Below are 14,643 nucleotides of genomic sequence, written 5' to 3'. Positions count from 1 at the left end.
GAAGATTTGAAGCTGTTTATATAGGATCAGAAAAATCTGATATGGACCCACTGACCATATCAAAGGAGAGACTATGAAAGTACCAAAGCTCACCAATCCAGACTTCACCTCAAATTCCACACATTAAAAATGCAACTCAGGAGACGGGCGTGTGGTGGGGCAAGTCAGCACCATCCCTCACCCTGCATGGGGCGCAGGTTTGAGTCCCCGCTGCTCAGCTTCCAGTGCCCTGCCGAGACATCTGGGAAGCAGCTGGAGCAAGTACCTGGGCCTCTGACACCCACAGGGGAGACCTGAGTGGAGTTGCTGGCTCCTGGATTTGGCCTGGTCTAGCCCCGGCTGTTGTGGCCATTTGGGGAATGAACCAAAGGATGGAAGATCTCTTTCATGCTGCCTTTCAAATTAATAAATCTCATATTAAAAAATAGAACTCGGGGCAGATGTCTGGCACAGTGGGTAAGGCACAGCTTGGGACACTGACATTCCATATCGCAGTCTCTGGGTTCAAGTCCCAGCTCCTCTTGCATCCCAGCTTCTTGTGAATCCCCATCCTGGGGAGAAGCAGGAAATGAATGGCTCAAGCACTTGAGTCCCTGACTCCTACGTGGGAGACCTGGGATGAGTTCCAGGCTCCTGTCTTCAGCCTGACCCAGCCCTAGCTGTTGCTGGCAGGTGAGGAGTGAGCCAGTGGATGGAAGCTATCGCTCGCTCGCTCTTTGCTTTTCAAATAAAGGGGGAAAAGGAGCTCAGTATTTCCCTTTAAAGCAAGCTTCTTGGCCCCCTTCCCAGCTGCTTCACCTATTCAAGGAAGTGGTTTCCTTGCCAGATTAAGAACACTGTGAGTATCTTTAACTCTACTAAGCAGCCTTCTTCCTCCCCATACCCTGTTAATCACACAATTCTGTCAATTCTTCCTTAATAGTGACTGGGAAACTTTCCATTCTTTTCTATCCCAGCAGAACAAACACAGAAAATGAAGATCTGGCTCTCCAGACTAGATGGGGAGTTGAGAAACACTCCACATACAAGTGAAAAAGAATTTTTATAGGCTTAATAATACCCCCCCCCAAATGCAAAGTAGCCTAACTCATGTGCTGGTCTGAAGGCAAGGGCTGGCACTGCGTTGGTCTGGCACAGATGTGGAGCCGCTGGGGGCCAGCTCCCCCACCAGGGGCTGTGGAGAGGCCACTGTGATGATCCTAGGCTCCAGCCCACCCCACTTGGACCAGGAAGTCTTCACCTCCAGATCGGCTACTCGCCACCCCTGGCACCCTGCGTGTATCTCCACTCGGAGCCAGTGCATAAGCATGGCTTAGGAGAGCTCTGTCACCACTTACAGCTTGTACCCGCGTGTGTGACCCCCACCTGGGCAGGAGCCGCCCCTCCCCCTCCCCAGCAACACCAGCACCGCAGGGTTCGGCCGCGTGGTCCACAAACACAAAGCCTCGGAACGTGGGGCTCTGAAGGAAGCCCGGGTCCCGCTGCGGCCATCGCTCCTTCCCCTCAGCAACCAGCACACAGGCCCGGAGGGGCCCGACGACTCGCCGGTGATCGCGCAAGAGCCCGAGCCCAGGGTCCTCCTGCTGAAGTCTGTGCCCTAAATGGTCCCTGGGTAATGAGTGACAGGAGGCCCCCGCGTCACACAGGGCCTCCTGGGGGCGGCGTGACAGGGGCAATTTGCTTTGCGGAAACATTTACAAAGATCCCCTTCACGCCACTTGCAAAGCCGCCCGCAGGACGAACTCCTGGGCCCGGCGGGGCAGAGTCACAAGTTACGTCCGGCACTTGTTTCTGAGCCTGGAGGCTCTGACAGGGGCGCGCACCCGAGGGCCCCGCACGCAAGGGCTGCCCCCGGCCCCTCCCCGGCCGCCGGGCTGTCACAAGCCGCCGCGCAGCCCGCCCCCACGTGGACCCGACTGGCAGGATCAAAGTCTGTTTGCAGCCCGGCCCCGGCAAGTGTGCCGGGGGCCGCGAGGACCCCTCCACACCAGCGCAGCCTCGGCAACGCCCGAGAGGTTCCCGCCCGCCCCTCCCCCTCCCGCTGCACGCGGCCCGCGCCCCCTACCCTCCCCCACGACGCCCGCCGCTGCACCCGGCCGCGGCCCCCGGCCCACGCCCGGCTCCTGTAGGGAAAGGCCCCGCCTCCATCGGTTGGAGCCGCGACCCCGCCCTCTCCCGCCCCTCCGAGCTTCCACCCAATAGCCGGAGCGGATGGGCGGGGCGGGGCAGCTGTCGTGAGGGAGTCCTGGCCAATGGGGAAACGTTCCGGGCCCGGTGGGCGTGGCGTTGGGGCCTTGTCACGCTCGGGTCCGTGTGAAAACGGGGGTTCCGAGTGCAAAGCAAAGTTTTTTTGTAAACCGTCTGCAAAGGCGGGGGGGGCGAAGAAGGCGCCCGAGACCGGGCCGAGTGCAGCTGCCGTGGCCGCCGCCTCTTCAGCTCCTCAGCGGTGGGCTCCTCAGTCCACTCTCAGCGGAGAGCGGCGAGGAGAGCCCTCAGATGCTCGGAGCCCTCTCGGCGCGGAGCTCCCGGTCACCGCCGCCCGCCGCCCGCCGGCTCCTGCTCCTGCTCCGGCTGCTCGTCCCTCGGCTCCGGGAGTCCCGGCTCCCCGCCGCCGCCGCCGCCTCCGCCGCCGCCCCGCTGTGGGTGTGGGGGCTGCCAGGGCTGAGCCGGGCCTCGGCGCCGGCTCGGAGAACAGACGCCTGAGGAGCTGCGCGCCGCCGCCGGCCGGCCGAGGACGCCCGCAGGCGCGGGGCTCGGCGGCTTGACCCCGGGCTCGCCCCCGTGCGGCCGCGGGAGCCCCGCAGCGGTTTCCCGAGCTGCCGGACTCCGGCGGCAAGAGCCCCGCGCCGCCCCCGACCCGCGTCGCCGGGTCGCCGCCGCCGCCTCCCGGGTCGCCGGGCCGCTCCGCCGCAGCCATGGGGTGCTGGGGTCGGAACCGGGGCCGGCTGCTGTGCATGCTGATGCTGACCTTCATGTTCATGGTGCTGGAGGTGGTGGTGAGCCGGGTGACCTCGTCGCTGGCGATGCTCTCGGACTCCTTCCACATGCTGTCGGACGTGCTGGCGCTCGTGGTGGCGCTGGTGGCCGAGCGCTTCGCCCGGCGGACCCACGCCACCCAGAAGAACACGTTCGGCTGGATCCGGGCCGAGGTGATGGGGGCCCTGGTGAACGCCATCTTCCTGACCGGCCTTTGCTTCGCCATCCTGCTCGAAGCCATCGAGCGCTTCATCGAGCCGCACGAGATGCAGCAGCCGCTCGTGGTCCTCGGCGTCGGCGTGGCCGGGCTGCTGGTTAACGTGCTGGGGCTCTGCCTCTTCCACCACCACAGCGGCTTCAGCCAGGACTCCGGCCACGGCCACTCGCACGGGGGCCACGGCCACGGCCTCCCCAAGGGGGTCCGCGTCAAGAGCAACCGCGCCGGGAGCAGCGACGGCAGCGCGGCCCCCGGCGAGCAGGGCCCGGAGCTGGAGGAGACCAACACCTTGGTGGCCAATAGCAGCAACTCCAACGGACTCAAGGTGGACCCGGCAGGTGAGCGCACAGTCGCGGCCGCAGGTGGTTGGGTCCTGGGGAGTCCCGGCCACCCCGCCTGGCCCTGGGCAGGGTGGCCGGGACGCCCCCTGGCGCCCGCGCGAGCCTGGCCGCGCCGCCGGCTTCCCGCACGGCCCGCACAAGCCCCGCAGCTCGAGGAAGCCGGACCCACCCGGGCCGGGTGGGAGGAGCGGGGGGCGGTGGGTCTGCCGCGGCGGGAAGAGGCAGAGGGGGCTGCATCTCGCGGCAGTCGGCGCGACAGCTCCGAAAATGCTTCGGGATCCAGGCCCTCGACCCCCCTGGGGAACGGAGGAGACCCCCCTGTCCGTCCTTAGTTGGGGGCTGAGACCCTGCCCTGCCCAAGTAGTCCCGTGCGCACTGCACAAGTTTCGTAACGTTGCCTTCAGAGCGCATGAGCCCTGGGTAAAGGTTTCGTTTATGAGCCGCAATGTATTTTTCAGTTCATCGACCCCCAATCCTGAAAATCCTAGGGGTTTGTCCGGGGTTAACATGTACTTCCCTTAAGACCAAAAGGAAAGTGACGCTAATTTATTTATCGTGTGTTTTTAATGAATGCTTTTCCTTTTTTAACATAAGTGCACTTGAAGAGAATTTGGAAAATAAATGTTGAAAGGAAGTGGGGAAAAATAAACCAGCAAACGAAGCAATGGCATGTTACCCAAGCTCAGCCGTGTAAACAGTTTGGTGTATTTCCTCCCATTTTTTCCATTTCTATTTATCCAATTTATCATACGAGGTGCAGTTTGCCCCTTCTGGTGCAGTATCTCCTGTTGATGAGGTTCAAGTTGTGCACTGAAATATCTCCCCTCATCCACCAGGCAGGGTGATAGTCCAAAGAAATCAAGCAAAATTGATGTGTAGTTCTTTTAAAAGATTACTCTCTCACCTTAAAAGCTAGTGGGGCAGGTCACAATCATTTGGTTCCAATTTTTCTTTTTTCTTTATTTTTAAGGAGCAACCCTAATTAATTAATTTATTTGAAAGTCAGGAAAGGAGAGACAGAGATTGTCCATCCACTGGTTCACTCCCCAGATGGCTACAAGGGCTGGGGCTGGGGCTGGACCAGGCCGAAGCTGGGAACCAGGAGCCTCCCCTCCCCCCTGGTCTCCCATGTGGCAGGAGCCTGGGGACTTGGGCTATCCTCTGCTATCCAGCAGGGAGCTGGATCCAAAGTGGAGCAGCCAGGACTCTACCTGGGGCCCATATGGGATGCTGGGGCTGCAGGCGGCTGTGTCACAGCACTGGCTTCGTGGTTCCAGTTTTCTGAAGTGTCAGTGATTGTTGATTTATACTGTTGACTTGTCAGTTTTTAAGCCCTCTGTACCAAGAGGTTATCTTTTACATTCATGATAAGTGTCTAAAAGTCAAAAGTTGACCTTGGTGAGAGTGACTGGAGCCAGTGTCAAATCAAGCATTTTGTATTAGCAGACTTATCCATGGCTGCACTTATTGGGTGATAGCATTCAGTTTTGTGTTTTCCTTGTTGTATATGCCAAGAACTACAGCAGAATCTTTATAGGATTCCACACCCATAGAAAAGATGTGTGGTTTTGGTTTTTTTGTTTTGTTTTGTTTTTTGCAGGGGGGGAGGTGGGAGATGTTACCAGAATGGAAAAGCAGTATCCTAATGACTTAATTTAGCCCTGACCATTAGGTCTTGGCTTGTTCCCAGAATGCCAATTTATATTAAATTGCTCTGAGCACACGTTCATGGTGCATTATGAAAACATTTTCACGTTCATAAGTTGGATTAGCAAGGATGTTTATATAAACATTTTAAATGTATTTGATACAAATTTTTATTTCTTTGTAGATCCAGAAAAATCTAGAAGTGATGATGCTGTGGAAGTACAAGTGAATGGGAATCTTATCAGAGAACCTGAGCATATGAAATTGGAAGAAGACGATAGGGCTGGACAACTTAACATGCGTGGAGTTTTTCTGCATGTCCTTGGAGATGCCTTGGGTTCAGTGATTGTAGTAGTAAATGCCTTGGTCTTTTATTTTTCTTGGAAAGGTTGTTCAGAGGGAGATTTTTGTGTGAACCCATGTTTCCCGGATCCCTGCAAAGCATTTGTAGAAATAATTAATAGTACTCATGCATCAGTTCATGAGGCTGGTCCTTGCTGGGTGCTGTATCTAGATCCAACTCTTTGTATTGTAATGGTTTGTATACTTCTTTATACAACTTACCCATTACTTAAGGAATCTGCTCTTATCCTTCTACAAACTGTTCCTAAGCAAATTGATATCAGAAATTTGATAAAAGAACTTCGAGATGTTGAAGGAGTTGAGGAAGTTCATGAATTGCATGTTTGGCAGCTTGCCGGAAGCAGAATCATTGCCACTGCTCACATAAAATGTGAAGACCCAACATCATACATGCAGGTGGCTAAAACCATTAAAGACGTTTTTCATAATCACGGAATTCACGCTACCACCATTCAGCCTGAATTTGCTAGTGTAGGCTCTAAGTCAAGTGTAGTCCCGTGTGAACTTGCCTGCAGAACTCAGTGTGCTTTGAAGCAATGTTGTGGGACACGGCCACAGGCCCAGTCTGGAAAGGATGGAGAAAAGGCCCCAACAGTTAGCATTTCTTGTTTAGAACTTAGTGACAATCTAGAGAAGAAGCCCAGGAGGACTAAAGGTGAAAACATCCCTGCTGTTGTGATAGAGATTAAAAAAATGCCAAACAAACAACCTGAATCATCTTTGTGAGTCTTAAAAAAGATGTGATATTTGACTTTTGCTTTAAACTGCAAGAGGAAAAAGACTCCATTGAAATTCTAAGTTTGCCAAGTAGCATAATTGAAGCCCTTGTCTGGTCACACAATTTAATTCTATTTTTGTAAGAACATAATGGGACTGCATACCAGAGTTCTATATTACAACTTGGTGATTATTAGCACAGAATACAGCTATGCTGTAACGATTTTGGAAAGCCAGTTTTAACACTATGTTACATTTTTGTTTAAAGTAAGTATAAACCTTATATAACATAATGACATTTGATTTCCAGTTTTTGATTTCCGGTTTTCCCGTGATAAAAATTAGGGGGATAAATAAATTAAAATTGTTACTGGAATTTCTCTGCTTTTCTTTTCCCCATTGTTACACTTAGAATTATAGTTGCTAGAATTTTAAAAATCAACAAGTTTGTTTGTTCTGACATCCTAGTTAATATTTACTTTTTCTTTGAGATCATTATATAGCATAAAGGCAGCATATTTTTCAGTGACTCATAGCTATTAGTAGGAAATAAGATCATTTGCTATTCTCTATTCTAAATTGCTGAGTATTTGTCTAATGTACAGTGAGATAATTAAACTTACACATAATAGCATATGGAAACTAAGAGCAGGAAAGAGAGTTTATTAAACTATTTAGATTATTATAGATTTCCAGACTACATTTCTAAGTTATTTTGAGAATTTCAACTCATTCTACCAAAGTGAGTCTAAAACATGGACATGTTCACCAGCATTACTTTCTCTCAAAGACTGGTATTAGAAACACTGAGCTGAAAATTTTCTGACATGTTTAAAGATGCTAATTTAGTCTAATAATTAATTGCTAAGTGCAAGAAATGTAATCTTTTAAAATTGTGGATGTTTTTAAAAAGCTTTTCAAAGTTAAAGTCATTTCGTGGTGACCAATCATGAATGGATTTAAACAGCTTTTCCAGCACAATCAGTGATGCCTGTGCTTTGCTAAGAGCCACTGACTTGAGAGAGAAAATAAGATGTTTAATGCAATTTGGATATTAAATTCTTAGAAAGCAGAGTTTATAACTTAGGCAAAATTAGAATTTTTTAGGTGATCCTGTCTTGACATTGATCATATCTTCCAATAGCAGCTTATTTTGCAAGGTGCCACAGTTCATACAGGAAATTGTTCTTGGCTATTTCATTGTTGCTATAGGTTTCAAATCCAACAAAAATGTTATTTAAGAGTATTTTAAGTTATATTTTTCTTGATAAAGTTGTGCTTTGTGAAGAAAATGTAGGTTTTTGTCCTCAAAAGGATGAATATTAATATCAGTTATCATGTATAGCTCTATTTTTCTAGAAACACGGTATTCTGACTACTTCAGTAACTTTTATAGCTGACTACTTTTCGGATGGCTACCTTTTGGGATTTGAAATAATTCCTTGTTTAATAGGTCTTAAGATGAAAGTGTTGGAATTTGCCAGTGACTTTTTAAAGGGATGATCGTTTGTGGTAGACGGTGTCTTTTTCCTAGGGTAAGCCTGTTGCAGGCAATGGGCCTATTTAAGAACAGCTGATTTTTCCAATGAGAATGAGGTAATTTTAGGAACATAGTTTGTAAATTCACATTTACTATAATGGGCCAAAACCATAACCTGCCAATTTGCAATACATCCTGATCTTTTAATACTGTTATCTGATATTGTGTAATTCAGTTCATTAGCTGGTAGTTATTTTGAATTTAGCAAAAAGCTTTGTGTTTGATTTCTTTAAACATAAAATTGAAGAATCTCCTTATCTGGGTGAACAAGAGAGAAAGCTTCAGATTGTACTGTATCATGTACATTCCTGATTTGCCCATTTGTCATATAAACACGTTAGCGATGACACAGTAACTGGTAAGATATATTGCACTCAGTGGGGTGTTCTTTGCATATGCTGTATTTGGGGTCTGTATCTTAAAGGTGGTTTAACACATATGTATAAAATAGAACCTGAATGAGGATTTTTAAGAATGATGTATAAGCGTGGGACAAGGGCTATGTTTTATTTTTCAAAAGTGCTTTGAAGGTAACAGCCTTCATGTTTTAGTTATTTCAGTTTTCATAATTTCTTTGGTAGCTTCTATGTAATGTGGTACCATAGGATTTTCTGTTTTCAAAGGACTTTGTCATAGCAGAATCAGTGGGCACTGACTCGCCTTTTGAGTTTTAGCCAATTTATTTATTTCTTAAAATGCACTTTCTAACCCAATTTTTTTTAGCTGTATTAGCATTATCTTTTTAAAAGAAGACATGCTTTATATTTAAATATTGTGGAATTTAAGTGTCATTTCCAAAATAGCTTATTCCTTCCTGAAAGAAATTGAGGGAAATAACCCTGAGTTCCTAGAAGACTTCACCCCAATATTTAAATATGCATCAGTTCTAGGAGTGGCTTCTCTCCTGCTGGCTCTTTTCTGTTTGAGCAAGATCAGTGTGGAGTGTGTGTTCAGAAACTTGTTTGTTGTCTCCGTTTAGTGAGAGGGAGGTGTGTGCCGCGTGTGCCCCCAGAAATTTTTCCAAGCCAAATAGAGCCTCAATGATGAGAGGTTTACGTCTCAGCTGTCACCTTTCAGTTTGTTTTTTTTTCCTCTGGAGGGCATCTGAATTGTAAAAGTGGGGACTAGAACCTCGAAAGAAGTAGAATCATCAAAAACTTGGCTCTGTATATTTTAACATTTTAAAAAACAAAGTTGAATGACTAAGGTATGTAATTCAAAAGGAAAAATTTCTGTCATGTACACCTTGGAAAAATCTCAGTATGTAAATGTGTTTGTGTCTTGTTAACATCTTCAGTTAGTTTGCAATTTTTGAGGCAAAAAAACCTCTGGAACCTGATGTTTTAGTAGGTTAACTGGTATTGAATTCAAGATGTTTTACTTTAATAAGCAAATAGCATTTGAATGCTTAATATGTCATTAACCTGCTGTCTTAAGATGTTCACACATGCGCAGATACGGAGAGTAATTCTACAATATAAAAATATTTATTTTAATACTGAGTTTCAGTAAAGTCATAAAACAGTGTTAAAACTCTTGGGAAGGTGGAGGGGTTTTTGTTGTTTGAGTTGAAACTGTCTTACAGTGTTTCACAGTCTCTGGAGTGGGAATTGTTATAGCACTATTTTAATGTAGCTCTGCCAGTATATGGCAATGCTATTTTGTTTACTAACAAGCTCTGGAACAGTTGGCAGTCATTTTCACTGGCACAAGAGCCTTTTGTATGTTATTCAATTTAAACTTTTAAACCAAAAATTTTATTGTCCAGTGTCTTTGGCAAAAAGACGCTGAAGGGAATGTAACATACAATTAATATGTGGTTATATATAAAAAGACACAAATTGCCATGTTATGGTTCTGCCTTGAAACAGCACAATGAAGTGTATCAGTGTATTCTGTGATTCTTTATGAAACTTCAATATTGTGTTGTTTTTGCGTCTGCTGTCGCCTGTCTTGGGCCAGATGTGGCACAGTTAAATGCAGTTATCATCTCATTAAATGCAGATGCAGATTAAATGTCTTTAGTGCTGCAACATTTTACCTAACTTTTTGTATGTTTTATGACTCTGTTATTTTCCAAAGCTGTTCCTACCTCACCATGAGGCTTTATGGATTGTTATGTATTATAAATGTTCTATATGAGACAGACTACTGTGTTTTCTTCTCATTTATTAAAAGTTAAGTAGAAAAATAAACTAATTTTAATATCTGTTTTGTGCATATGGCCTCCCCTTTCTACTAGGGTGGATTGTCTGGAAGAGAGGTGGGTTTCAGGTGTTGAAAGGGGAAATTGCAGTGTTGTTGGTGTGCAGAGTAACAGGTTACAGGTCTGTGGTGTGGGAGAAAGCAAAACATGAGCAAAAATTGTCATAGAAGTTGAGAGGGTAACTTACTGCAAACACTAATACCACATGATCTTGCTTGCAATTTTTTTTTTATTGTAAGTGTTAAGCTTATAGATAATGTAGTTATGGTTAATTTGCTGTTTCTGGTACTTGGCTAATTTTTTTAACCTATAAGCACAGTTACTATCAAGAATTATTAAATAAACCTATATATAATTATCTGAAAGTACTAACCCGAAAGTTAGTGCATTTAGTGTGGTTATGTGAGTCTCAGGACTAGCACAAATGTATTCTGTCATAAGAAATTTCTTTAATTGTACTGTTGTTGAGAAATCAATTGACAGTAAATGAGAGTAGATAAACATTCAATTCAGGGAACCGATAAATGTAGTAGATATTCCAAAGAGGGGGTAAACATCTTTGGAAAGGATTGTGTGGGTTAAAATGCAAAGAAGCAGGGGTTGGAAGACAAGTCTGGTAGAATATAAGAAGGTGGGGTGGAGAGGTAGAAGGAGACTGTAAGAGGTTGAATGTGCCCTGTCAAACAGTTTGAATTTGGTTTTATGGGAAGGGGGGAAGCTTCCCCCCACTCCCTGACCCCAGTGGATAAATGAAATGGAAAGAACTGTGTAGGATAGGTTTGGAACAAGGTTGTAGACAAAGTGAGACAGGAGGGCATCAGAGCCTGAATACCCTAATACTCATGCCCACATCTACGTATATTCTTAGATATACCGCATTTCAACTGGCCATACACCTTTTTCATGTTTTAACATAACAAATCAGAATGCATGGCTACAATCAATAGTATCTAACAATTGCTGTTGACCAACTTTTTTCTTATCCGATGTATTAGAGAAGAATTACCTTCCCAGGAAATAAGAATTTTCAAAAAGTATTTGTCAACATTCTCTAAAGCAATTTAACATACTATGCATTGCATATTTGCATGCCAGCTGTTTTTGAACATTGCTTTTAAAGAAATGTCCAAGATGGGTCAGCCTTTAGTATTTATCCTCAATTTTGCCCCCACTGTAGGCCTACATAACCTTTCTTTTTAAGTCAGGTAATTTATGAAACTCATTTGTCTAGATTATAAATTCGGAGATCAGGACAATGTTCTGCCCATTTTTATTTCTTTAGGATATAGCACAGGATTGACACACCATAGGTATTCAAAGGTGTTTGAGGAATGGCAAGTGTGGAAAAAGAATAAGAACACTACTAATAGTTAAGACACTGAGCACTTGGGTGACATCAGACACATACATCTTCATTGAATGCTTGCACAGAGTGAGGCATTGTTATGGTTTGGGACAACTGTACTGGGTGCTTGGTCCCCAAAGTCTTATGTTAATAGATTAATGGTACAGTTAGCATGAAGCGTGGAGGCTTGATCTAACTGTGGAGTTTAGCAAATGGACCGGTGCAGGTTCTGTAGGCCGTGGAGGTGTACCTGTGGAAGGCAGTTCCCAAGAGAGTGTTGGTTGTATGGGCCGAGTTGGGTCCAGCTGTTCTCCCTCTGCTTCCTGGCTTGCATTGTGATCTCCCCTCCAGGTGTGTTCCACCACTCATTACCCTCATCGGACACCAGACCAGTGGGGCCACCTGATGTTGGACTGTGAACCTCCAAAACTGTGGACCAAAATCAGCCTCCTTGCTTCATAAGTAGATCCTCTCTGAAAATACAGGCATATTCCCTTATGTCCATTTTGTAGACAAGCTGAGCAATTAAATACCTTACCCACAGTCTTCTAGCTAGTAAGTAATGAAGCCAGAACTGGAACTCTGCAAGAGATCCGGGACACAGCAAGTAGCACACTTGCCCATCACTTTGGACTTGTCAACAACTGACTCCATAACTAAACTCAAATGAATAATTCTTCATAATTTTCATCCAGTGAACAGCAAAAAAAAAAAAAAAAATGGATAAAGCATATGCATTGAGCACTATAAAGCAGGGCTACCAAAAGAAATAAGAAATGCCGGCGCCGCGGCTCACTAGGCTAATCCTCCACCTTGCGGCGCCGGCACACCGGGTTCTAGTCCCGGTCAGGGCACCAATCCTGTCCCGGTTGCCCCTCTTCCAGGCCAGCTCTCTGCTGTGGCTAGGGAGTGCAGTGGAGGATGGCCCAAGTGCTTGGGCCCTGCACCCCATGGGAGACCAGGAGAAGCACCTGGCTCCTGCCATCGGATCAGCGTGGTGCGCCGGCCGCAGCGCGCTACCGCGGCGGCCATTGGAGGGTGAACCAACGGCAAAAGGAAGACCTTTCTCTCTGTCTCTCTCTCTCTCACTGTCCACTCTGCCTGTCAAAAATTTAAAAAAATAAAAATAAAAAAATAAAATAAAAATAAAAAAAGAAATAAGAAAATGATTTTTAATGCATTTGATATTTATTTTTTTAAAAAATCTAAGTAGTGGGGCTGGAGCTGTGATGCAGCAGTTTAGGCTGCTGCCTGTGACGTGGGCATCCCCAGATCAGAGCAGCAGTTCAAGTCCTGGCTGCTCTGCATCCTGTCAAGCTTCCTGCCAATGCTCCTGGGAAGGCAGAGGATGATGGCCCGAGTGCTTGGTTCCCTGCATCCACATGGGAGACCTGGCTGGAGTTCCTGGCTTCTGTCTTCATTCCGGGCCCGGACCTGGCTCTTGGCAGCCATTTAAGGAGTAACCAGCAGATGGAAGATATCAATGTCTCCCTCCCTCTCTGACTCTCTGCTTTTCAAATACATACATATACACATGTATCTTTAAAAAAAAAAAAAAGATTTTATTGGTAGAGTTACAGACAGTGAAATGGAGAGACAGAAAGGTCTTCCATCTGCTGGTTCACTCCCCAAACGGCTGCAACAGCCGGAACTGAGCCAATCCAGAGCCAGGAGCCAGAATCTTCTTCCAGGTCTCCCACATGGGTTCAGGGAGCAAGTGCTTGGGCCATCCTCTACTGCTTCCCCAGGCCATAGCAGAGAGCTGGATGGGAAGAGGAGCGGCCGAGACTAGAATCTGTGCTCATACGGGATGCCGGCACCAGAGGCAGAGGATTAACCTACCGCGCCACAGCACTGGCCCGCACACATACATCTTGAACAACAACAACAACAAAAAACAAGAAATCTAGATGTTTTTATTGTGCCGTTTTTATTTTGAATTATGTGGTGGAGAGGTCTAACAATCTTTTTGGGATTTAGGGCCTCTCAGTATGAACTCAGTTTTGTGGACAAAGGTCAATCTTTCCAAACTAGTCATGTTTTCACTTACACCACCATCTACCATTGTTTGTCGTATGAACTGTGTCTACTGGAGTAGGAAAACTGGCTTAAGTATCTTTAGTTACGCCGAAAATGGTGGGTCCCTTGGAGCATGAGAAACGGGGGGGATAGGGAAGAAGCCGGGGAGGGGACCATCCGCTTCCCTGGGAGGGGGTGCCACTGTTCATAGTGCAGCACTCTCCCCACTCTTTGTGAAGTGTAGCAACTCTGGCCTCCTCCCACGCAAATGCCTGCAGCTACCTCCCTGCCTTGGCCATGATCAAGACACCTCAACCGTTGTGAATGTCCCCTAGGGAGGCGGTGTTCCCTTTATGGGGAAGCCATAAAAGGCTAACCCGGTGTGCCCAGTGCATCCCACCAGGGAACACATCTAGATTCCACCTGTAGTAGAGATTCACACAGGCCCTTCATGTTTCCGTGAACCTCAATTTCATCCTGAAGTCCAGGAACCACGCTTCCACGCTGGACAGCTAGATCAAGTCTCAAGGTTGGATTTCTGAGCCTTAACTGCTCCTGATGGGGGTGGGGGAGGGGGAGGTAGAATAAATGGCCAGAGGACCAGGTGGCTAGGAGCTCCTCTGATTTGTTGAAATTGTGCTGCCTAAGAAAAGCAGGGCCGATGTGGCCATCATGGAATTGGCCAACGAAAGCCTTGGCTAGCCTTTTGGAAATAGAAAGTAAAAATGGGCTTCCAACAATATAAAAGGGATTCCAGCTTAAATATTCACATCAATATCTAGACTTTAATTTGTCTTTTTAATGATGAAACGATCGAGGACAATATCAGGCAATATTTGTGGGGGATGTTTGTATTGTATAAAACCACTGGGCTTCCATAGATTATAAACAAGCAACGAGCTAGAACAGTTAGGTAGCATACCGTAAGAAACAGAATACTGTGCCCCAAAGATGGCCATATCCTTTAAAAAAAAAAGATTTATTTATTTGAAAGTCAGAGTTACACAGAGAGAGGAGAGGCAGAGAGAGAGGTCCTCCATCCCATGGTTCACTCGGTTGGCTGCAACGGGATGCCATATCCTTGTCCCTGGAACCTGTCAACACCAGATGTGACAAGTGACTTTGCAGATGCTATGGAGGATCTTGAGATGTGGAGATTATCTCGGATAGTTTTGGGGCACCCCGCGTAGTCACAAGGGTCCTTGTAAGAGGAGACTGGAGAGTCAGAAGATGTGGTGACCTAGAAGACAGATACAATGATGGAAGTGACAG

The 14,643-nt window shown here is 46.7% G+C and overlaps 1 protein-coding gene across 1 annotated transcript; it reads left to right on the top strand.

The window, feature by feature from the left end:
- The first annotated feature begins 2,858 nt into the window (after positions 1-2,858).
- SLC30A1 (solute carrier family 30 member 1) lies at positions 2,859-10,021 on the top strand. The gene is made up of 2 exons (XM_062210299.1): positions 2,859-3,531; positions 5,366-10,021. The coding sequence occupies exons 1-2, from the start codon at positions 2,916-2,918 to the stop codon at positions 6,268-6,270; spliced, it is 1,521 nt and encodes a 506-aa protein (XP_062066283.1). The 5' UTR covers positions 2,859-2,915; the 3' UTR covers positions 6,271-10,021.
- The last annotated feature ends 4,622 nt before the right edge of the window (positions 10,022-14,643 follow it).

This window comes from Lepus europaeus, chromosome 14 (genome assembly GCF_033115175.1).
Source record: "Lepus europaeus isolate LE1 chromosome 14, mLepTim1.pri, whole genome shotgun sequence".
Taxonomy (NCBI): Eukaryota; Metazoa; Chordata; class Mammalia; order Lagomorpha; family Leporidae; genus Lepus; species Lepus europaeus.
This window is presented reverse-complemented; position numbering and strand designations above follow the sequence as displayed.